General features: G+C 40.0%; 2 protein-coding genes across 7 annotated transcripts; one reads left to right on the forward strand and one right to left on the reverse strand.

Moving 5' to 3' along the window:
* Positions 1-259: 259 nt before the first annotated feature.
* Positions 260-21,506, reverse strand: LOC108607699 (transcription factor mef2A). Of its 6 annotated transcripts, none has more exons than XM_033294919.1 (11): positions 21,366-21,506; positions 11,407-12,092; positions 10,412-11,097; positions 9,260-9,745; positions 9,133-9,199; positions 8,646-8,865; positions 8,403-8,474; positions 7,824-8,092; positions 7,454-7,498; positions 7,275-7,400; positions 260-598 (listed from the first exon to the last, which is right to left on the reverse strand). In XM_033294919.1, the coding sequence occupies exons 1-11, from the start codon at positions 21,374-21,376 to the stop codon at positions 576-578; spliced, it is 2,691 nt and encodes an 896-aa protein (XP_033150810.1). In that variant the 5' UTR covers positions 21,377-21,506; the 3' UTR covers positions 260-575. The 6 variants fall into 6 exon arrangements, with proteins under 6 accessions (XP_033150810.1, XP_017854180.2, XP_017854175.2 ...); XM_017998691.2 differs by lacking the exons at positions 8,403-8,474; positions 21,366-21,506 and adding exons at positions 1,554-6,431; positions 15,308-15,671 and having other exon boundaries at positions 8,646-8,817; XM_017998686.2 differs by lacking the exon at positions 21,366-21,506 and adding an exon at positions 15,308-15,632.
* On the forward strand, positions 17,434-18,299 carry LOC108607701. The gene is made up of 2 exons (XM_017998692.1): positions 17,434-17,473; positions 17,532-18,299. Exons 1-2 carry the CDS (start codon positions 17,471-17,473, stop codon positions 18,180-18,182), a joined length of 654 nt encoding a protein of 217 aa, XP_017854181.1. The 5' UTR covers positions 17,434-17,470; the 3' UTR covers positions 18,183-18,299.
* Positions 21,507-24,060: the final 2,554 nt, after the last annotated feature.

Here is a 24,060-nt window from a genome sequence, read left to right on the forward strand (position 1 = left end):
AGTTATGACATAAACAAAATGATAAATGTAGTGATTGAAACAAAAATAATTTTTAACTTTGCTTTGACAACACACAAAGTTTTTATGTTGAACATAAAATTGTTAAATCGTTGTAATATGCGCATTCGTATTATCCGGATATACATACAAAGATTATATATCATAATGGTTCGAGTTTTGTTATAATGACTGCGTAAATTTCGTTTCGTTGTTACCTCAATGTGTTTTTTTCTTTTTCTCTGATGTAACTTTTTTTTTTCTCTTTTTACAACTTAATTATTAAGATTAGTAATGATTCGCTTTCGTTAAATTGGGTTAGAAATTTTAGTGCTGCTATCAAATCGCGTTTAACAATTGGGGGAAAATAAAAATACATAATTTCTTGTTCAGCTACAATGCTAAGTTGATTAGTCATTTACGAAATTTTCACTAAAAACTGTCATTGACTGGGGTGTCCCGTTCCCAAGCTATTTGATATTAAAACAATCCTATGTGTGCTGGTACTTAAACTAAAGACATCTGCACTTGATGCTCTCTTCTCCTCTATAATTGATTTCTATGGCATTGAGAAATAATTATAGATCCGATTGGCCAGGTCCTGTAATAAAATGAAACACAAATTAATCAAAGATATTCAAGTTTATGCAACATGAACAAATAAAGCTAACAATAAAACATATAGGAAAATTTATCATGTCTGCGCATTTGTAGATATGCAAATTACATTAAAACAAAACAAGACAGAATAAATCAAAGAATTTAAAATAAAATAAAGCAACAAGTGTGGCAGGCGGCAGCAGCAGGAACTTCGCGAGAGAAAACTTCACCTTTGTTGTTTAGAATTGAATTTGATTTATTTTTTAAATTGTTTTTAGCCAATTTTCAAATTTGTTTTGTTTTTAAGAAATTAAAAAAGCCATTCATATTCAATTAAAATTAACGATTAATGTTTGTTAAAATTGTGTGTAAAAAACCAGTTAAGAAATGTAATTGAAACATTTATGAATGGTTAATGTAACGAACGACTTTTTTGTTTATATTTATAACATAGTATATTTTACAAATTGCTTTATTGTTTATATTAAAAATCTTCATTCGTTGTTCAAGGTGGAATAAACTCTCCAAAAGTTTACAAGTCTTATAAGGAAATAAAAAGCATTTAAATAAAGAATAGAAATTTGTGTTAACTATTTGCGATGATATATATTTTTAAATTTTAGTTCTATTCATATATTTTTGGGAAAGCCAAGTTAATGTTAAGTTTGGTTTATTTTGTAATTTTATGAGCTAACTACAGAAAATTGAATTAGCATAATAATTTTAATATACAAACCTTTTAATAATTTCAAAATGCACTATATATCGCAAATAATTAACGCAACAAATTAAAAGTTAAAAGGCACATATAATAAGAATTAAAAAATTAAATAGCGGCGTAAATAAAAGAAAATTACATAGAATAGTGGACAAATTGGAAAATGAAAACAATAAGAAAAATTTTTATGCTCAAATTGGGTTTTCATAAAAAAATTAAAATTTGAAATTTTTGGTACCTTAGGATTTTGAACGAGTTTTACAAAATCATTGAGTTGATGAAATTTGTATTTTTGAGTTTCGGTTTTAATTATTACTGTGGCGATTAGATAGTTGAGGTTTGGAGTTGTTTTTGGTTTTTCTTGTTGTTTGGTTTTATTTATTATTTGGTCGATTTCGACAGTTACGAGAATTTAATTCATGAAATGAATTTTATTGAGATAACAAACGTAGGAACGAACGAATGAACGATTTTTAATTTTTATGTTTTGATAGTTTTGAAGTTTAAATTTTAATTATTTATATACATTATTTAATTAAAGTTTTAGTTATGTTTCGTAAATTAATGTACAGTGTGTATGGTGAGCATAATGAGAACAAATGCAATAACTGGTTGACTGACCCATCCCCATGAAACCCGCAGATATTCCCATTAACAAACAAGGGGGCAGTGCTTGGTACTAAAGTCTACGTAATAATCCCATAAACCCATAAAACTAATCCCTAGAGCTTGCGCCAGCTACTTGATGAACGTTCCCGCGACTGTTGCCTAAAGCATTCGGGACTTTTGCTGCCGCGACTGTTGGCTATCTCCGGTGACTCCGTAACACGCGCCAGATCGCGATTGATGGTCTTGGAGCTGAGCACGCGTGGACAGCGCACAGTCCAGGGACTGCGTCTGGGATCCTGCAGCGCGCGAAAAGCCTTGGAGGGCACTATCTCATCACCACTGCCATTGGCGTCCGTCCAGCTATTGTAGTAATCACTGTACTCCTTATCCTGCTTTGGCGTCAATGCGGGCGTGCTGTCTAGCGAGCTGTTCTCCAGCGAATCCATTTCCTCCACCAAGGCACGCTTGGCTGCCGCCTGCAGTTTCTCCATGGGCAGCTGACGCAGATGCGTGCTGTCGCTCTTGAGCAGCAGACTCTGCACCAGCTCATTGACCAGCTTGTCGCTCACCACACGCTGCTTGCTGGGCGAGGGGCAGACAATGGGCGAAGCAGGACTGTTGGGTGTGGAAGGATTATCTGCATCAATGCTGGTGTTTTTGCATAGCGGCAACGACAGACGCTCGCGACGCTGTGTCATGGTCTCCGCCTCACTCAATGCATTGGGATTCTGGCGCCTGGTAATGGACACATTGTGCACGATCTTGCGACGACTGGGCTTGAACTGAAACTCATCTGCCTGCGCCGCCAGCGCTGCCTCGGGCAAATCGTTCTCATCCTGAAGCAGCTTGAACAGTCTGGAATGTGTCGCGGCACGCTGATAACTCGTCATCTTGCGCAGCTCCGGGAAGCTCTCGGACTCTGTGTCTGTCTCCGAAAGCTGGCGATTCATGTCGGTTACACCCGAGTCATCTTCCTCAATCTCCGACTCGGAGCGCTGCGTGCTGCTGTTGCGCGAGAGCTGACCCTTGCCATGGCCACTGTCCACGGACAGCGAGTGTGTGCCCAGCGTCTTAGCTGGCGTTGTTTCGAATACATTAATGCGATCCCGCACTGAAATTTTAGGCGTTTCCACCAAGCCTAGATCAGGTAGACCATTAGACAGCAGCTTGGGCTTTGATGGCGTTTCTGGCTCCGCTTCGGGCTCTGTTTCCGCCTCTATATAAACTTCAGGTAAATTGGTGGGCGTTACTGCTGCACGCTCTGCCTCCTCTTCAGCTGCTTGCTCGTCTTGCTGTTGCTTGTTGTACGCCTCCATTATCTCGCCATCTTCACCCACTAGCTCGTACTCACCAGGTGGGCCTAGATCAATGGACTCTGCTGTTTGCAGCAGCGCACTGTTGCGTTGTGACGTAGTTTTCTCCACTTTTTGCTCATCTATGGAGGTATTGAAGAATGCCATAGCTTGTCTATAATTTTGACGCTTTAGCTCTGCCTCTTCCTGCTGCTCTTTGCGGCTGCGCTCCTGCTCCATATCTGCCCAAAAGTCTGTTTCTTCTTCTGCTTCTCCTTCTTCTGCAGCTGCCTGCAATTGCGCTGGCTGCTCATCATAGTTACTCGCCGTCCAAGTGTGCACTGTTAGTGGCTCATGCATAGATGCTAACGACATGGTTTCCATTTCAGTTAAATTAGTTTGTTCTCTATGCTCTTCGACTGGCTGCTCCACTTGCTGTTCCTTCTCATGCTCCAGCTCTTCATATTGCTCGGCTAGCAGCTGCTCTTGCTCCAGCACAGGATCTACTAACACTGGCTCCTCACCACGCGCTGCCTGCAGCGTAGACCACACATCGATCTCCACTGCTGGCTCATCCGGCAGCTTGGCACGAAACGCTTTGGTTTCCACGGGCTTGTAGGGCGTCTCGTCCACAGAATTCTGACGATCCTTGCGCGCCCAAAAGGTTGCCGACTTGTGAAAAGTTACATCATCGTCATCATCTGGCTGACGTTTGGCTTCAATTTCGGCCCAAAAATCAATTTCTTCATCAGTGTCCACTTCACGTGGCTCCTCTGGGTATTTAGTGGGATCGTATGCATATTCTTCATTTGGGCTGTTATTCGCAGAGTTGACCTCTGCCCAGAAATCCATTTCATCTGCTGTTTGTGCCTGTGGCTTTGGCTCTGGTGTTGATTCACGCTCTGCCCAAAAGTCTGGCTCAACGGCTGGCTTAGCCGCCGCCACTGATTTATCTTGTTCCATTGTGGCCCAGAAGTCCACTTCTTCTTCTTCTACCTCTTCCACTATTTTTTGCCCTTCAACTGGCGTTTGCTCTTTTATAAATTCCATTTCAGCTCGCTGTGCTTGAGGCAGGACTGAGACCTGTGCTCTTAGTGTTGTGGCCCAATGCTCTACTTTTGCTACAGTTTCCTTTTGCAGTGGTGTATAACTCACAGTCTTCTTCTTCTTAGAGCACTGTGACTGCTCCTTAACTTCATTTATGCTTGCGGAGCAGTCAGCGTCTTGCTGCTCGATCTCTTGCTGTTTGCCTGCTGTGGCAAAAGTTGACCAAAAGCTATTTTTAGCAGCCTCTAGTGTTGCCTGTGTTTTGCTCATATCCGCTGATAGAGGGCGTGTAGGCTTAGACTGCGCATCTTTAACACGCAGCTTTAAAGTTTCTTCTTGCAACTTGCTAACATCCATGGATAGCGGACGTTTAACTTTAGTTTCTGTTTCCTTAGCGCGCAGTTTAATTTCATCTGCAGGCTGTTCTGAAGATTTCCACATTAGCTTGGACTGCTCCAGCATTTTTTGCGCCTGCGCTTTGGTTGCCATTAAGGTAGCAAAGAAATCAAATTCTTCTGGCGCAGCTGCAGTTTCTTTTTCCTTTTCTTCAGCAAGCGGCTCGCGGGCAAACTTATTGCGCATGCCCAGCGAGAAACTGGCGGCTACATCCTCTTGACTTTTTTTACGCGGAGTCGTATGCTTCTCGACAGAATTGGAACGCGAAGAGTTGGAGTTGGATAGACTGATGGTAACGCTGACCTCGCAGTCGTCTTCAGCGTCGTCCTCAAGCTTGGCTATGCTAAAGGAATTGCGTTTATTCTCCAAGCTGCCGCGTCGCTCTTCAATTTGTGTGCTGCTGCCAACTTGCACTGTGGCAATGTTCTCATCATTTGAGCTGCGACTAAAGCTGAAGCGCAGCGGCAGACGCACTGTAACCGAATTGGATTCCTCATCCTCATCATCATCATCGTTTTCTTCGACTTCAATAACCGTCTTGGCGTATTCGCTGCTGCGTTCCAGTTCGCTTTCCTCCTCATAAATGGTGCTTAGATCCTCTTCCACAATATACTCTGGCTCCTGCTCCTCCTCATCAGACATTTCCTCAGCAGTGGTTACATCATCATCATCATCTTCGCTCTCCGAGTCCAGCTGCTGATAGATCTGCACATTGTTTACACTCTTTATAGACTGCAGTGGCGCTGGCTTGGGCGCCTCAACATGTTTGGGTGTGTCTGTCTCCTCATCGCTGCTCTGCTCATTGTTCTCAGTGGGCGAACGCGCGCCCAGCTCCTTGGACTGCTCGCCTGCGTATTGCTTCTGCAGCTGCTTGGATAGATTGGCCTGCGTATGACCAGCGGCAATGTTGTTAATGTTGGCCAAACGCTGACTGAGCACATCTATGACCTGCTGCTGATTTTTACAAACGTTGCGTGTTTTGGCGCTGCTGGTTAGCTCCTCAATCTCCACGGAATGCGCACGCTTGGGCGGCTCACGTGGCTCCACCTTGATGTGATGCTGCATGATAACCTGCGAGGGCATATCATCGGTGCTGGGCGTGATTATGATGTCAGGCAATACGCTGCTGGCGCGACTCTCAGTGGAGCTCTGACTATAGCTGGGCGCAACGGGATAGGGATAAGCATAGGGAGGCGGCACAAATGCTGGCGCATCAGCATTGCCGGCTGTTTGGCCATAGGCAGGCGGAGGCGGTAAATAATAAGGATAATAGTAAGGATAAGGTGCAAAGCCCTCGGGCTGTTTGCCAGCAGCATTCGCTGGCGGCGGAGGTGGTGGTGGCCAGTAAGGCCAAGGTGGCAACTGCGCGCCATCTGGAGCAGCAGTGTGGCCAGCTGGAGGCGGCGGCATGTACCAAGGATAAGGCGCATAACCGTAGGCATAAGCATAATGTGGCGGCACGGACTGTGAGCGTTCCGGCTGCGGTTTGGGACATGAACTATCATCTGTGGAACTAAGCGATGAATTGGATGAGTAGCTGGCTGGACATGTGCTAGTACTATTGCTATTGCTCTTGCTAGTGTCAATGAGGGGCGTGCCTGATGCATAACTATGGCGTTTGTTGCTTTTATTGTTAATCTCGCGCTTATGATCGACATTATTATTATTATTAATAATATTATTTTGATTATAATTATTATTATTATGATTATTGTTTTCGTTCAATTCAACAATTTCCAAATCCGAGTCCAGCTCGGTGTGAATTTTATGCTCTGTGGTTGCGGTACAGTTTTTTGTTTTGTTTTTTGTTTTTGTTTTATAGGTGCACGGTTATCAGAAATAAAAATAAATAAAAGAAAGAAGAAAAAGATATATAGACAAGGTGAGAGTGCATATTATGTTCAAAACACCAAAACTAATTTTGACTGTGTGCATAGTTTATTTTTCATATTTAAATAATCTGGCAGAGCAATTTATAATTTTAAAATATTTTTAGCAAACATGGTAACTGCAAGAATATTTAATCTTCGATTTACCGAAGGCAGTCAATATTTTTAATTTTATTTTTTGGTTATAGATTAAACGATCAAGCAATGCTATACATATTTACATTTGTTTGATTGATTGATTGAGTGATTAAGTGAGTGAGTGTATAAATGAGCCAATGGAATATTGATGCAAATAATGAACTATTAAATGTTGGTTTTAAATATGTACAAAATCCTTGAGGTCTTTCCATTGTGGCATATGCAACATGCATTTTAACTGAACAATCAACCGAAATGGAAGGACACCTTAACCATTAAGACCGGCGACTAACTTTAAGTCATAAATTAATATTGAGTGCAAATGTAATAGATCAAATCAATAAAGGTGAAATTTCTCGAAAAGTCAATACGTACACAAGTAAGAAGAACACTGTGAGAAAAAACTTGATGCAGTTGCAAGTGTTGTACTGTTGTATTTTTCTTATGTATGTATGTGTGCATGTGTGAAATTGTGTGTGTGTGTGTGTGTGTAATGTATGATAAATATACAAAATGAAATTTATAAAAATAAACTAATCATAACTTGCAGAGTAGAGGGGACTTTAAGTACTAGACAAATTAACTTACCGGCATTCTCTGGTGTTGTCATTGCCTGTAGAATTTTAAATGAACGACTTGGTATAGCGCTGCCCGTATATTTTTTAGGCTCCGGTGCCTGTTGCTCGCTAGCTGGCACATATTGTTGTTGTGTATCTGAATAAACAATTTGTTAGTTTAATAAATAATATAAAAGTCACTGGACTAACCAAAAGGCGAACGCTGTGTGTTAAAACGATTTGGTGTGCCATTACCTGTAAATAGAAACAAAAATTTGGCAACGTGGCGTATGAGTAACGTTTTTCAAATTGAGCTGCAGCTGTTTAGTAGTATTTTGCAAATTTTGTTGTTTGCGCATTTGTATTAAAATTGGACAGACACAGTAAGCAGTAAGTAGATTTCCAAAAGTTCTAAGCTTGGGTATTAGTAAAATAGCCAGCACCCATAAGAGATGAGACTAAAAAGGGGGGAGGGAGACTGAGAGAATGAGAGCTATAGGGCATGGAATAGGGGTCAAGTTGAGCCAACGACGACGACACTGGGGCTTACCACGGCCACTCTTTAATGTAACAATCTCACCTTGCGGGGACCAAGCTACTGGTGGACTGCTCTGATCCTGTGCAATCTGCAGTCGCCTCATTTGCTCAATAGTCGGACTATGACGCGCCTGCTGTGCGCTCATCTGGCGCGCAAATTGCGGACGTTGCAGCTCCGGCTCCTGCAGCGGCGACTCTTGCCGACTGCTGTTGATGTTGTTGTTGTTGCTATTGGCGCCATCGTCCACTGTGTCGGTGATCTTTTGCAATATTCTAAACGATTTCGACTGTATGGGCGGTGAGCGTGGATCGCTGCAAGTAAATATAGGCCGTATGTTAGGTTATGTTGTTGGTGTTAGCATGCAATTGTCGAAGTTATGTTTTGTTAACCAGTTTACTATTTAATTTACGTTTGCAGATGTGTGTCACTTCATATGAAACGTTATGTTCGAGATGAAAAAAGTACAACATATAAGACAACAAAAATGCAATTGCAACAGCAATGAACATTGATAGCTTTTTGTCAAACTGCTGCAATTGCTAATTGAACAACACTGAGCGAAACTTGTGCGTGTGTGTGTGCGCTTGAACTATGTCTGATGGAATTGATTGACTTAACTACCTGAGGCGATGCTTTCTGTAGCGTATCTCCGCTTCGAGCGGACATTGATGCACAAACATATTGTAATTGGCACTAAGACAAGGTGCGTGTGGTCAGTCGATTTGTTAACAGTTTAAAAGCACAAAAAAGGTAAAACGCATTAGTTGCGGCTGAGTTGTGCACTACTAAGCTTTTAGTGTTGATAAAGCACAAACAGAATTCAAAATATCAAACAAAACTGTCAGAGAAGAGAGCTGTACTTACTTTTGCAAAAGCACGGGCGACTGGCTGACAGGTCCACCACGTCCGGCTTCAATGGTAATAGGTATAATGCGTGTAGAGTTGTTATTGTTGTTGTTGCTGCTGATGATGACATGTTGCTGCTGCGGCTGTGGCTGCTGCTGCTGCTGCTGTGATGCTCCAAAGTTGTTGTAACCTTGATCGACAAATTGATTAGCTGAGCGTATAATGTGGCCAGCAGGCGCTTACATTGGGGATAGAAAGAAGTATAACATAGAACACATACATATCGATGACACCAAAAGAAATGAAAAGAGTAACAGAACAAAAGAGAAAGAGCTGTGGAAAACGGAGCGTACTAAGGATAATACTTGGAGTAGGGTTTGGATTGGGGTTTAAGGGCATTGCTTATGGGTTGGTTTAGTAACAGACATAAAAGGTTTTCGAGCATAACACCGAAGCTGGATTAAACACATAAAGCAACACAAAATAACACAAAGTCTCGACTTACCACCAAAGTTGGGCTGAGCGGCAGCATAGGTGGGCGTCTGCTCCAAGGTAATGGGTATAATGCGCTCCTGTTAATTAATAAAATTATATACTACGGCTAAATAAAAGGCTGTTGTGCTGCAGCTTACCCTGGGTCCATTCTGATTATTGCCATTGGTATTGTTATTGTTGGCATTCATATTAATCTGCAGGCGCAAGCCGCTGTGTGCTGGATTTTGACCAAAGTTTTGCTGCATAGCTGCAGCTGGAGCTGTAGCTGGAGCTGTAGCTGGAGCTGCTACATAGCCATTGCCATTGGTTTGTGTGCTTGACTGTTGATAGTAATTGTTGTTGTTGTTGTTGCTTGTGCTTTGTGCTTGAGGCTGACGCAACGAGGAAGGCATCACATTGCCATTCTCCTCGGGACGCGCCCAAGGTGCTTGCTCCTTGGCTGCAGGCTGTGAGCTCAACCAGCGCATAGGCTGTCCAGGCTGTTGTTGTGGCTGCTGCTGCTGCGGCATTTGACGCATGGGCGAGTCTCGAGCGCCGCCAGCTTGCTGCTGCAGCAACAGGCGCTGAGCCTGCGGCTCTGTAGGCTGCGACAATGGCGCAATATAAAGCGAGCCCACATTGGTCTATAGAATAAAAAAAAAAAATGGATTTGAAAAAAGCAAGTTCAATAAATCATAAGTGTTAAATTCATAGCAATTCTATTGTCAGTTCGTAATTTTGTTTAACTTTATTATATTGTTTACATGTCTATGTTAATGGTTAAGACCTTGTGTATTTTATTTGCTGCGTCTTCGCAACCAAAAATCTGTTGCCTCAAGTTCAAAATTCGTGTTTGGCCTTTGGCAATTGCACTAAATTTAGAAGCTCTCTGCACAAGTGGAATGCGTTCAATGTTTAATTTGTTGAGCGCTTCACACAGACAGAGACACAAGCACACACACGCATACACACACAGCTTATGGCATTAGGTTTATAAATAAATTTAGCATGCTTCCTGCTAACAGCTATAGCTGATATATGCAAGTGTAGAAATGCAATTGCCACAACGACTGAAAATTGTAAAATTCAATATTATTGTTATATTACTCATACGTATATATAAAGTGCGCATAAAATTTATATGTAGCTGCCTGCTCAGGCATGAAAATTAATTATAAATGTACAAATTATTGAAATTGGCAATTAGTTCTACCTTTGGCAACAATAATTAATTCTATAAGCTGCGCAGCTTATAAATCATTTCAAAATCACTGCTTGTTAAATTTAATATTTCTTAAGTTTCCACTTACGGGCTTAGCTGCTTGGTATTGATTTTGTTGAGTGCTGTAGCTTGGCTGCTCTGTTCTGACTGGGCTGAAAACATCGCGAGATCTTTGCTGCTGTTGTTGTTGCTGCTGCTGCACATTGTTGAAAATGGGCTGTGGTTGCGTTGGTTGCTGTGGTGCTGCAGATGTAGCGCGTTGCGTGCGCCAAGGCACAGTTGCTGCTGCTGCTGTTGGTTGCTGAGCTAGCGGCGAGATTGCTGTGGGTGGACGCTGTTGTTGTTGCTGCTGCTGTGGCTGAGCTAGCGGCGATAGCGGCGCAGCAGGACGTTGTAGTTGCTGCTGTGGCTGCTGCTGTTGTTGTGCATAACGGAAAGGACTTTCAGTAGCACGTTGCTGTTGTTGTTGTTGTTGTTGCTCGAAAGGCGAGCGCGGACTTTCGGTTTGACGCGTATAAACATTAACAGCCGGCGACTGTGGCATGGGCACGCTGCGAAACTCTGGACGCGGCGACTGTTGCTGCTGCTGCAGTTGCTGTTGCTGCTGCTTCAATTGCTGCTGCTCTTGATCGTATTGCTGTTGATATTGCTGTTGCAGCTGTTGATATTGCAGCGGCGGCGTCTTGGGCGACTGTGGTGCATACGCGTTGTGGCTGCAGCTGTTGCCGTTCTCAGTGTTGTTGTTGTAGCTGTTGGCAGCAGCTGGCTTAGAAGCTGTGAATAAGATTTTTTTCTTTAATTTGTTGTTCATAATTGATGACAGTTACTTATAACTAAATGAATTTTTAGTGCGTTTAGTAGGGAGTTTGTCAATTGAAAAGGCGGCTGTAGCTTTTATGTTTGTTTGTTAGTTTGAATGTCGTTTAGAGAAAGAGAGAGCACCAGAAACCGCTTTTAGTAATTAGCCGGCGAGCAATATGAGACGAACTGTGTGTCCCTTTAGTATGGGAGACGCCACAGTGGCAATGTGGGATTAAAACCGGAACCAAAGCCCAGCATAATGATCCAGCGACACTTGCTCACCATCAACGACATCAGCGCTGTTGTTGCCATTGCCATTGTCATTTGTTGTTGCTTCTGGCATGGGGCTCTTGGAGCGGTCCTTCACATACTCATCCTTCCAGAAAGTGTTCTTCTCCACGGGCGGCGGCACCTTGCGCAGCGCTGCCATCGGATTGGCCGGTATTTTGATCTCCGGCCGGAAGCCCAGCGGCGGCGGCTCAAAGCGCTGTGGTGTTGGCGACTTGCGTGCCGCTGCCGGCGAGCCAGGCGCACTCACACGTCCAGGCGGTGCTAATGTGCTTTGTTGTTGTTGTGGGGGTGGCGGTGGGGGTGCTGCATTGGCAACTTGCTGACCATTCTTACCGGTTTGTGTCTGTGGCTGCGGTGGCGGCGGCGGTGGTGGCAGCACCTGAAACGGCATGCCCATTGCCGCAGCGCCCATGGAGCTGGCTGCTGCGCCCGGAGCAGCAGCACCTGGCGACTGGGGTGAGGGTCTGTTCTGTTGGCTTGCGCCAGTGGTGCCTTCGGACTGCGCATTGCGAGCCAAGCGCTTGGCCATGCGCTCCGAGCGTATTTGGGAGAGATCTATGCCACCGGGCGTATAGGTGAAGGGCTTCTTGTCTTTTGTCATCATTGCGTTCTGCACGCAGGCGGGCGCCTCATAGCCTCCACCTGCAGCAGCGGCGCCACCGCCGCGTTGTCCATAGCTGCAATTAATCAAGAGAGACACATAATTAACATAATGTGCAAAAATGTTGATCACCAACAAACGGTTTCATGTTCATGCAAATTTTCTTCTTGTTGCTGTTGATGTTTTCACATTTGTTTAGCACGCCTCGTCGCTTTTGTCTTCCTATTTATCATAATATGTGCTCAAATCTTTTTGTTATTAATGAAAACAAAAAAAAAAGACAAAGCACTCATGTATGAGCGCTCTTCAAGTTTTTTGCTCTCGCTTACTTTTGACTAATGACGCTCTCATCGACAGCTCAGTGAGCCAATTTTTTATGCCTTTGATCGGCGTGGGGCGAAAGTAGATGCTGAAGATGCTGGCATTGCCATTTATACCCACTTATTCACTAAAGTGCTGGCCCTAGGGCCCAAGCACAGCTGAAAGTGAGAGGCTGACAACTTGGAACTTGGCAAGCAACAAAAGAAAGCACAATATACCACACAAAAGCATTTAAAATCAATTGGGAAAACATTAAGAAAGCTGCCGCAGGCAAGCTTAAAATATGTATTAAGTTATGGATAATTTAATGGCATAAGTTAATATAGAAATTAAAGTTGCGATCGCAACAATTTGTGAGCTACAGATATTTTCTAAATATTTATTAAAATACTAATGTTTAATTAAACTTATATAAACTCTTTGTTTAGCTTGATTGCTGTTAATAATATTTTGAACTAATATCAGACACTTTTGTCCCACTCATTTGTGTTTTGCTATTATTTACATTTAAACTAGGAAATCAATGAATAACAGTAAACTGTCTATTTTTGTTTTTTATTCATTTTCTAGGCTTGTCTGGCATTTAATAATTGTCATAACTGCACCTCCTTAAATGGCTGGCAATAAGCAATAACCAAAAACAAGCAACAAATGAAATGCATCAACAACAAAAACAACTGTCAGTTAAATTTCCTAACTGGCCTTAAGCGTTTGACAGTAGTTGCAACTGTAAGTGGCGCCTTACAAAGCTCGACAGTGTCAATGCACGAGTTTGCAATTAGAGATAGATACAGAGATAGAGAGAAAAAGTCAATAGACTGAACGACCTTACGATTTTGGTCAGGACTGAGCAAGTTCAAGTCTTGCACCTGCTGCGCATAGTTGACCATAGTTAATAAAGAAGCATTGACTTTATATAAAAGTTAAGTATACGCCGCTTAAACGCTTAATTAGCAAATAATCACAACCGCAAAAGCAAACAAATTGCGTCATGTTTTGACATTGATGCACTCGCTCCAATTTGCATGTGAAACGATTTGCGGATTTTGCCGACAGCTCGCCGCGCTGTACTTTGAATTGTGGGTGCGCTGGCTTTAGCTTTTAGGGGCTGTTGCAACAACTGCGGTTAGCCTTCGCATTTGCGGTTAAACACTCAGAGCTAACAGCTTGGAAAAAAGCGTAAGCTAGCATTGCTATGAAGCAGCCGCAGCAGCAGCCGCAGCAGCTGTGTTCCTGTTCGCCTGACCCACTTTTAGCCAAGTTATTAAAAAAAAAGAAGCGTTGCATGCACGCAGCAGCTTGCAACTGCAAGTGCATATAAAAACTAATGAAGCTGACAACCCAAACAAACTGACTGACTGATCAACAGGCCTGACAACTTTTCAGAACCAAAAGAGCGTGACAGCAATAGCCGCAGCCTCACTTTCTCTTAGCATAACTGCACTAAAGCACAAACATATGTTTCAACATTTGTATGCTGAGCTAGTCTGACCACAATTTAAGCAACATTAATTAACAAAAATGTCAACTAAATTAAGTAAATTATTTGGAGAAAAGGCGTAGCGAACAAGGCGTTAGAAATCTGTTGAGAATTGCAATTTGACACGCCTAAAAGTGAAGAAAGAGCTGCTGTTAAAATATTTAATTAATAGCAACATAAGTTTTCAATTAATTTGTGGTAAGCAAAACAAAGTAATAAAATTTAGAGCTATTAAATTTTTGAATATTTTTATGTATACGCCAGAGACACTTAGGCGCAAATCTTTTATTTAAATAAAGTTTATTAATGTTCGCCTTGTCCTTGCCTTAGCATTGCCGTCATAGCATTTAGCTTTGGTTCACACACGTGTCTGCCTCAAAACAAAAATATTACGCACATTGAACTAGAAAATTCACTTATCAAACAAAATCAGCAAAATAAAATATTAAAGACAAGAGCACGCGTTTGAAAAATCTAAGCAACAATTGCTTTGTCTGGTGACGTCAATGGTTTAACTAAAGGTTATATAACCTGCGCTAGTTTTAGGGAAGTAGAATCAGCTGATTTTGACAGTTCAGTCAGTGCTATTAAGATGTCAGGCCAGCACTTTGTGGCTAATTTTGAATGCAAATTGTCATTTGCAATCTGATTTACTTAGCAAATGCATTGCATATGATTCACAGTTGGAGCTAAAAATATATGAGCGAGAATTTATATATAGGTGGCATATTAGGCGAACGCCAGACTATGAATGAGAGCATATATGCCAAAAATAATATTGATATTGTCAAGCGGCAGCTGCTTGAGTGAGTTGCAAAATTTAAAAGAGCTAAATGCTAAACGGAAATAAAAGTTCTACCTATGCAAATTAAGTTAAAATAAAATTTTATAGTGCAGTACAAATTGTTTTTAGGCAATTAGTTGAAATATAAATCACTATTGAAATGTTTCTTGCTATTAAAAAATACTTTGCTATAATTTAAATTTTCACTTTTTGCAGCGCTTCGCATGCAAATGAGCGTGCAACAATTTTTTACTTTTTATTCAGCTAGACGCATCCAACAGATACAAATACTTTGACAGGCTAGCAGCGGAAGAAGCAGAGGCAGCAGCAAAGAAACTTGTTGTCTGCGTTGGAAGTTGCTCAACCCGCGCACAGCTGAATATATATATAAATTTATTTCAAGATCAAGGGCAGGGCAGAAGTAGCAAACAGCATGCAACTTGAAAGCTGCCACATGCAACATGACATAATGATAGTCATTGTACGCCACAGCGTGCAGAGTTTAGCGCTAAAAATAGAAATACACACAAACACACACATAGACATTACACTACGCTACAGGGTGCCTGGCTGCATTCCACAGCTTTAGCAAAAATTAAATATTTACTTGGAATTTCTAGCAAGACTTTTGCGCACTAGAAATTCTTATCGCGCTGTCATAAATTCGCGCACCTGTCCCAGCACCCACCACCCAACGCCCACTTACTTATCCAGGTTGTTGGCTTTGTTGTTGTCATTGGGCTGCAACTGCGTTAGCTCCTGTAAATGAAAGCCACGATCCTCGCGCACCATATAAGCGGGCAGCGTCTCTATAATGGCATTGGCCTTATCGTTATACGAGCCCAACAGCTCCCGATACTTGGAATAGACCACACGCTTCAGCTGTGGATTCTGCGCCGACGTCGCCGTTGGCGTTGCAGTCAGCGTGCTTGTGGCCATTGTTTAGCTTTATACTTTTTGTCTTGACTTTGTTTATTCCACACTTTAATCAGACACTTTGCATAGCCCAGTGGCAATGTCAATATGAGTCACACATAAAACTGTCAATCAATGCGCGCGCCTGCTCGTGTTCAGATAAAGATTGTTGCACTTTATTTATTTATTGTTGCAATTGTGCTGGACGTGAATAATGCATCGACCATGCGCTTGCTAACTTTGATTTCTATGTGAAATATGCGCAACTAAGTCTTGCAAGTTAAACAAAATGTTCAGCTATTAATTAAATATTTAAACAGGTATTAAAAATTTCTTAATAATTTTTGTTCATGATTTTATCTAGATTATTCTAGACTTTTAAAAGAAATATAACTACTTTTTAAGTTTGTAGCTATGGCTTGCTTTAAGTTGTTCACTTTATTTTATGCTTGTTTTTTTGTAGTTTATTCTGGGTTAAATTTGCATCTTTGCTTTTTCTATAAACATCTAGAAAAAGCAAAATTTTTTTGTTAATGCTTAATGCATATTAATGCGACAACATTTTATATAAACTATTATCTCAGCTAATCAAACACTTAACGTTGCTTTTGTCTAGCTTAATTTGTTTATGCATGTGCAAACTAAAACAATGAGCTAACTGTCTAAGTTAAATTAGTCGTAGATAGACAAAGCTATGTAAGCCATCATCATATTTTCGCACAAACAAAGGCGCAAAAGTCAAACAATAATAATAAACATAAAAAATTATTTGAAAACAGAAAATCTAACTGAGTCAGAGACAATCGATGGATCGCAAGACCTTTGACTTTGATGATGACTCACAATAGCAACAGCAACAACAACAACAACAACAACATACATATGTATCTTTATCATAAATGTGTAAAGAATGCCGGGCGGCTGTTTTGCATGAGCGGGCAGCTGTTTTTGTTTTCCAAAAGCTCCAACGCTCACGCAGATTAATTATTTTTAGGCATGAGCTAAAAAATTGTTTGATGTTCAACTAAGTAAATAAATGCTATATTACAGCTGTTTGAATTTAGTAACAAGCACTAACACACACACACACACACACACGTGAACGCGATCGTGTCAAAGTCAAAGTAGCTTGTAGTACGTTTTGTATCTCGCGAACTTGAGCGACTGCACAGCGCAACGTCTCGACGCGTATTAAAGTCGTGTTTGAGTTTGCTGTCGCTGCTGCTGCTGCTGGCAACTTGTTGCAGACAGGCTGTGGCTGTTGCTGTTGCTGTGGCTCTGACTGTGAGTGGAACTGCCGCAAAAGGAAAACCGAATGCATGACAAACGCTCGGCTAACACGCGCGGCTGTGCGGCCGCAGCTGCGACAACGACTGTAGCTTCACGTACTTACAGCTACAGAGCGCTTGACTTTGAGATACACAAGTCAGCAGTGGGTTGGGGCGGCTCTTGTGGCAATTTATTTGTCTGTCAATTGGCAGCGGCTGCTCTCCAGCGGCCAAATCAAATGGCGGCGACAAATTTTCAACGTTAAAATGCCAAAAATGCTTTAAACTTGTCCGTGGCTTTGGCTTAGAGCGAGTATCTTGTAGTTGTGTATCTTGTATCTTGTATCTTGTATCTGCTACTGTTATCGTGCCTCTAATTGTTTTCGCTTTAACTGACATGTTGTCTGCTTATTACCAGTTGCTTTTTTCTCTCTCTCGCTTCATAATTAAAAGCAACGTTTATCTGACTGCGCTCCCCCTTCAACTCACTTGCACTTGAATTGCTTTATCTGCAATATTTGGGGGGAAATTTTGTCGCCCTAATTGAGCTTATGTTAGATAGCTCAAATAACCTTGAGCAGCAAATGTAGCTAAACTTAGTTGTCTGTCTGCGGTCTGTCAAAAATAAATTTAGCGCCGACTGCTTTCTATTCAACATAAATTAAGCAACAATAATATTGCTAAATATGGTAAGCTATGGCTAAAGCAGGCTAAACTGCATTTCTAACGCATGCTCTTTGGCTTAAGTCATCGCTGGTGAATCTGGAGCTGTTGGATAACAATGAAGCGCAATGTCCGGTGCCGCGTTGTCAGCTAAAGCTGAAGCCGCTGGAGCTGCTAACGCATCTGCTCATGTTCCATCGCCCCGAGCAGTCTATGCTGGAGGTTGGGCCGGGCTGGCATACAGTCTATTTTATGGAATTAGCAAAGCTAAAGCCCAACTGCAATCATGTGGTGGCCGTTATGGCCTATGCAGGCAGCACAGACAGCACACGCAGCCGTCCGGTGGGTCCGGAGCTGCAGCTGGTGCATCATCTGCCGCTGATACTGATGCTCTATGTCAGTCCACTTGACGAGCAGCTGGAGCAGCTCTATGTGCTGTATCTGGTGAGTCTGGTGGCTTCCAGCAGCGTCAGCGCACGCGTCTGCCTGCTGAACGATGTGAACGGACGCGAAGTGCGTGGGCAGCGCTGCTTGCGCAGCTGCTTGCAGGCACCGCTGCAGGACAGTTCAGAGCTGCTGCATAGCAATCTGGACTATCTGGTGTATACAGCTACAGATGTGTGGGAGCACTGCAGCGTGGACGAAAGCCACTACCTCAAGTTTAAGGTAACGCTGCAGGGTGAGCCAAATATCTTTGAGCAGCAGCAGCAGCCAACGCAGCAGCCCAAGCAGTGAGTCATGGCCCACTAGACACTTAATCCTGCACTGACGCACACTTGAGCTTTTGTTGAGTGCCTGTCAATAATTTTTGTTGTTGTTGCGTTTTATATTTCAGCTGTCAGTAAAATTGTTATTCATTCAATAGTTTCAGCAAAGAATTATTTTCAAAAACTAGGTCAGACGCCAAAAAGATTTTACAGACAGGCAAAACAATAACTGATAAATAGGCTAGAGACGCTCTAATCAATCAACTAATTGGCTGACCATAGCTCAATATATTTCAGTCTATTTGATCGTCTTTACAAAATATTTCTTTAACGCATATCTTTTCGTCAGTTCATATTTTGTTGACCTGATTTGTCAATCAGCAGCAGCTGTATTTATTTAAAGATTTAATGCAGTTGGTTCTTGATGTGCGTAGAGACATTTGCCAGCTGCTTTTGTTTTTGTGCAAATCAAACGCTTGCTTCCCTTTATATAACTAAAACTAGAGCTGTAAATTTATTTATCAGAAATTTACATTTTGCCAGCGCTTTATTGTTATTTGTTTGAACATATGTGGAGCACATGTTTTTATGCATAGCCTAGGGCCTAATCTCTCTCTAATCTTTCGCTTTGCTTTCTTTAGATTTTGAACAAGTTACGTTAGCATGCAAATCAAAACTAGTTATACAAAATATATTGTTAGAATAATACAAGGCAACAAGAATAGAATCTATAACTGTAGTTAAGCAGTTTATTTAATTTTTTTATAAATAAAACTATAAAGCCACAGACAGGCAATAAAAACAACTTAATGCGCTATAAGCAAACTATAATAAATTTTAATCCCTTGAAAGCTCATTAATGTCTCGACGACGACGACGACGATGACGACCTTGAGTGGGGAGGGTATGCCAACAAAACAAATTAATCAACAACAAATCGGGCAAATCAGCAATTGAATAACTTGATAAACGTTGCAAAGCTTTCACGTGGCAGCAGCAACAACAACTTGCAACTCGTTTATATGTTTTTGTCAATTTTTTAGCTCTGTGGCGTCTCTGATTGCATGGCCTGAGCACATCAGACACAAATGCCCGCACCGCCTGCACTCACACTCATAATTATTTATTTTAATCTGGTTGGGTCAGCGGCAACGACGACGCGACGACTCCAGTGAAAGTCAAGTCTGCGCCCAAGTCCGACTGTGCCCAGCTATAAGCAATAACAACAGTAAATCCAACTGGTAGTTGGTTAGTTGCAGATTGTTGCACAATATGCAGCAATAAATATGAAAAGATTTTCCAGATGCTCTAACAAATGCTTAGCTTAAAATTTGTTAAGTATGCGCTTGAGAGCAATGAAAACCTAATATTTTCATTTATATAAGCTGGTATAATATTATTTTTTCGTTTAGAGTATACACTGCTCGTTGTACTCAAACTTTGCTTTATCTTGCTCACCCATAGATATATCTTTTTTGTATTCAAAATTTCCATTAAACAAATCATAGCCACATGTGGTGGCTCTCAAGCCTGACGACTTGCTGTGCAACTGGAATCTCTATTTTTTCTTTTCCAACGCCTTTGACTTGTAAACAAATTATGTTTGCTGTGAGAAATTGCAGCAAATATTGAAAATTTGTTAGGGACCAGCAAGATTTTACTTTCGCTTGCTGCTAACAAAAAAGATTTAACAGATTTTATGGCTTTTATTTCACGGTCATTTCGCATGCACTTGAATTTAACTGCGAGAGTAATAACAAATAAGAATTCCATAAAAATGCGCAAAAATAAATAAAACTCACACCTGATTTACGTAAGCAATGCGACAAAAGAAGTGACAAAAATAATTGCCAAGTGACAAAAAAATTAACGCAATGCATCAAAAAAAAAATTCACGCATAAATGTTGAACATATAAATTCAACAGATAAACATGACTATAGCTTTTAAATTTGCATTCAAGTACGTACTTAAAATAACACTCGCGAGTTTATATGATAATGTCAGGGTTGACATGAAATATTTTCAAAAATAAATCAAATAATAAAGGTATGTATTTATTAGGACTTTAAAACACTTAGAGTTTATTGCCTTTTTTTAAAACCATAAAATTTGTATAATATATATTTTGCACACTTTTTGGCAAACTTTTTATTTTAGCACATCATACTTATGTATATTGTGACCTACTTTTCTCAATTCTGCTTTGCGCGTTTCATTTTTGCAGAAAAACATTTTCTTCTTCAGAATTTATGCACGACAAATCAACGTCAGTCAAGACAAAATGCATAAGATATAAAAGAAAATTCAAAAATGAAAAAATGAAAAACTGAATGTATTTTAAATGCATTTTTGATGCCAAATACTAGGTCGAGCGGCTTTTTGCTTTTTATTTGTTATATTTTCTGGGCTTCTTTTTTAATGGCAGTACTCAAGAGAGAACTTCCGGTGCTGTTGTTAGCTAAATTTTCAAAACGTGTGCTAAATTTGAGTGTGTGATCTAGCAGGCACACAAATACATGCATATATATAAAGAACATGCAAATAATAAAATGAATTAATTAATTAGCGTGTGTGCGTGAGTGAGCGCGACTGCGTGTGTGTGTGTGGGAAAACAGATGAAAATGTCGCCTGCCAAAAGCGCGTGTAGACCACTGAGGGCTACCAAAGCGAAGCGAAGCAAACTAAACCGACGAGACACCACAACGCCTAACCCGTCCCCTTTGTGCAGCCGCACTTCCCCTCTGAGTAAACGTGGGTGTTAGTTGGCCTTCAAATTTTATATGAGCTTTAATTGTAGAGCCGTTTTCCCCAATACACATATCTATGCTATACTAGATATATTTCGAAGCATATCGTATATGTATATACAACTGTCTTTATGAGCAATGCGTTCACATATGTTTGGATTTGCTTCATGTGTGTATAGCCGGGCGTGTGGGAATTTATTTCTTTAGTTTTTTTACAGCTTTTATTTTAGCAAACTTGGCAAAACTAAGAACGAGCAAGAGCAGCTGCTTAGATTAGCCTTAGACTAAGCTAATACTAACGGAAAATAGATGCTGTTGGATTTAATACTTGTTCGAATCAGTCAATGTCAAAGTCAAGCGCAGTCTGAGCAAAGAAATTGCAAAATAAATAAAAAATTTGCAAACTGTATGAATTCATCTTTTGCTAATTGTTTAAAAAATATTTTTATGTACAAAACTTACCCTGAACTCATAGTTCCTTAGTTTCTTGTTGTTATTTTTATTAATTTCAAATGAAGTTCACTTAGAATTTCACTTGTTTTCGAATTTGCTCAGCACGCACGCAAGTTCCACAAAACAAATTTAGCAAAATTATTTAACACACTGAAAAGTTGAATGAAAAATTTAAAGAAAATTATTCAGATTACAAGTAGCTTGATTTAAAATAAATATTCTTTTTTGCACAATGATCACGCCTGCTTATATAACACGAAATTTGAAAGCACGCGCGTTCACACACACACACAAGCAAATGTGTATATGTGTGTGAAAAACAGTTTTCTTGGGTTTTTGAGCATCCAAAACCTTTTTATTTCGCGCAAGAAATCATTTTTGTTGTAAGTTTCAAAGCTATTTATAAAAATGAAACGCGCTGCACACAATTTTTGTATTTGCTCACTTTTTGCCCAATAGATCACTATATACTATATAAATATATAGATAGCTATACCGCACACACAAAATGTATAGCTTGATATATATGTATAGATATGTTAGTTTTTAGTTGGGAGCAGAAAATTTCGTTTTATTTTCTATTCTGTATTTTATTTCTCGTTTGCAACGCGTCCAAGTTAGCAGCCCAAGTCGCACTGAATTCGCAAGCAAATGGAAAATGCCGAAAAACACCGAAAAACCCGAAATAAATTCATGAAAATTTCGAAATAGAAAAATCGTTTCTCTATCTATATATTTTAGTCATTGTTTAGTTGTGCATGTGTGTGTGTGTGTGTTTGTGTTCGTGTCTGTGTTTGTAAAGTGCGTCTGCTTGGAAGATTCTATGAATTTTGAGTTTATTTAAAGAAGAAGCATTGAGCAAGCGGCAAACAGTGGGCGATCGCCTAACGCTTGTACTATTCCTTTTTTTTCTCTATTTATTTATTTCGCTGTACTTATGCCCACGCCGCGCTGGCCACAGCTCTATATAGATATATATAGCTATATGTTTGTTCAACATTAAATAAATTATTGTTGGACTTGCCTCAAACGATTTTCGACATTTGCGTTTGGTTTTTGAAAATTGCGAAAAGCATAAAAATCAATTGTTGTATATACTTGTATTATAAATAAGGAAAGCCATAAACTAATGTTTACTTATAAATATTTATAGCAAAAAACTTATAGTTTCCAAAACACAAAATATAAATTATGTGTTGATATACTTAGATTTACAACTATAAAGATAGATATATATTATATATGTATGCTGTGCATTAGTTTTGTTTTATTTATATTTGAATTTATCAACTTGAACGATTGCCAAAAGCAACTGATAGCAGTGTTGTTGGAATAGCATATACCCTGTAATTTCAATTGATAAACAAAATAAAAAATTATTAAATCTGAGCAGTAGTCAGGCTGTATTAGATTTCGTTTTTAAATTGTTAAACTTTTAGCAGTGCATAGCCCACTTGCTAACAATATTAGGGTATAACCAATAGCCACATGCACTTGGCTAGTACAAATGTTATATATCTTTATGCATATTGACTGAACAGCCGCCAAATATCATGCACACAATGCTGACAAACAAAAATTGATTTAAGCACATAAATGATTGCGAATGCTTTGTTTGGTCAGTCTGCAGAAATTGGCCAAGCGGCCACATGCCACGATATGTCAAAATTAATCAAACAAATAGAAATTAAAGGCCAACTGATGTTTTTTAAGCACAAGCAAAAGTAAATGAGAAAATTCAAAATATTCGAATTTCATTCATCTGCACAAGGAATAAGCATAAAAAGCAAATTGAATGAAAAAAAAACAGTTAAAGCAATTTTCACATTAATTATGTTAATTGAAGCGCTTAGCTTTAGACAGTATAAGCTATAGCTATAGTATATATGTATATCGACTGCATATATGTAGGCAGCGCTATACAAATGGGTTTGTACTTTATTTTTGTGCAAAATGCGCCATTAAATTTTTTTTTATAAATAGCACTTGTTGAAATCAGCTTGGGCTGGCTGAGTCAACATGCCTCGAACATTAACCTCATTAGACGAGCGTAAAAGATAAATTTTTATTTGAATTACGCATAGATGCAATATATAAAAAATTATTGGCTTAGCTATCAGACGATCCGACATATTATGCGCGTCTATAAGTTGGGGTGCGGCAAACAAAAACAACAATAAAGCTGGCGCTAATGTATTGACAGACACTTGAGACATATATAAAAAATTGCGTATAGTTTAATTCATATTTTTTGCAGCCTAAACAATGTTTCAAACTGTCATAAATGAGCTTAATGCTCTATATATGAACAATGATTAGAGACCCATAAAAAGTTCATTGCACTCGTCGCGTACCAAATTTGAAATGAACAGTTTTAAAACAAATCGCTCAAAATGAAAACTAAATACATGTCATACTCAAATATATAAGTTAACATGTGCTATATAAAAAATACACTGCAAAAAAATAAAGAAAATTCAAATTAGTGAATTTAGACTATAGCACTAGCAACAATTGCTTTAATCTATATGCATGCCAATTTTGTTTTTAAAAAAGTCTTTTAGAGCAAACTACAAATTATGGAGAATTCGCTTGTGCGTCAGCGGAAATTTTTGTTTAAATTTAGCATTAATTGAATTTTGCTCTGAGCTAATTAGATGTAGGCAAACAACACACGCGTATCCTACAATTGCCAAGCCACGCC

Source organism: Drosophila busckii, chromosome 2L (genome assembly GCF_011750605.1).
Source record: "Drosophila busckii strain San Diego stock center, stock number 13000-0081.31 chromosome 2L, ASM1175060v1, whole genome shotgun sequence".
Taxonomy (NCBI): Eukaryota; Metazoa; Arthropoda; class Insecta; order Diptera; family Drosophilidae; genus Drosophila; species Drosophila busckii.

What these genes read in the sequence shown, in the direction of transcription:
- LOC108607699 (XM_017998691.2), bottom strand. Translation starts at nt 15,540, where the DNA reads ATGGCCACAAGCACGCTGACTGCAACGCCAACGGCGACGTCGGCGCAG. An exon ending in AATACCAAGCAGCTAAGCCC is followed by an intron (nt 9,746 to 10,411) that starts GTAAGTGGAAAC and finishes TTTATTCTATAG; the next exon opens with ACCAATGTGGGCTCGCTTTA. An exon ending in CGCTCAGCCCAACTTTGGTG is followed by an intron (nt 8,818 to 9,132) that starts GTAAGTCGAGAC and finishes TTGTCGATCAAG; the next exon opens with GTTACAACAACTTTGGAGCA.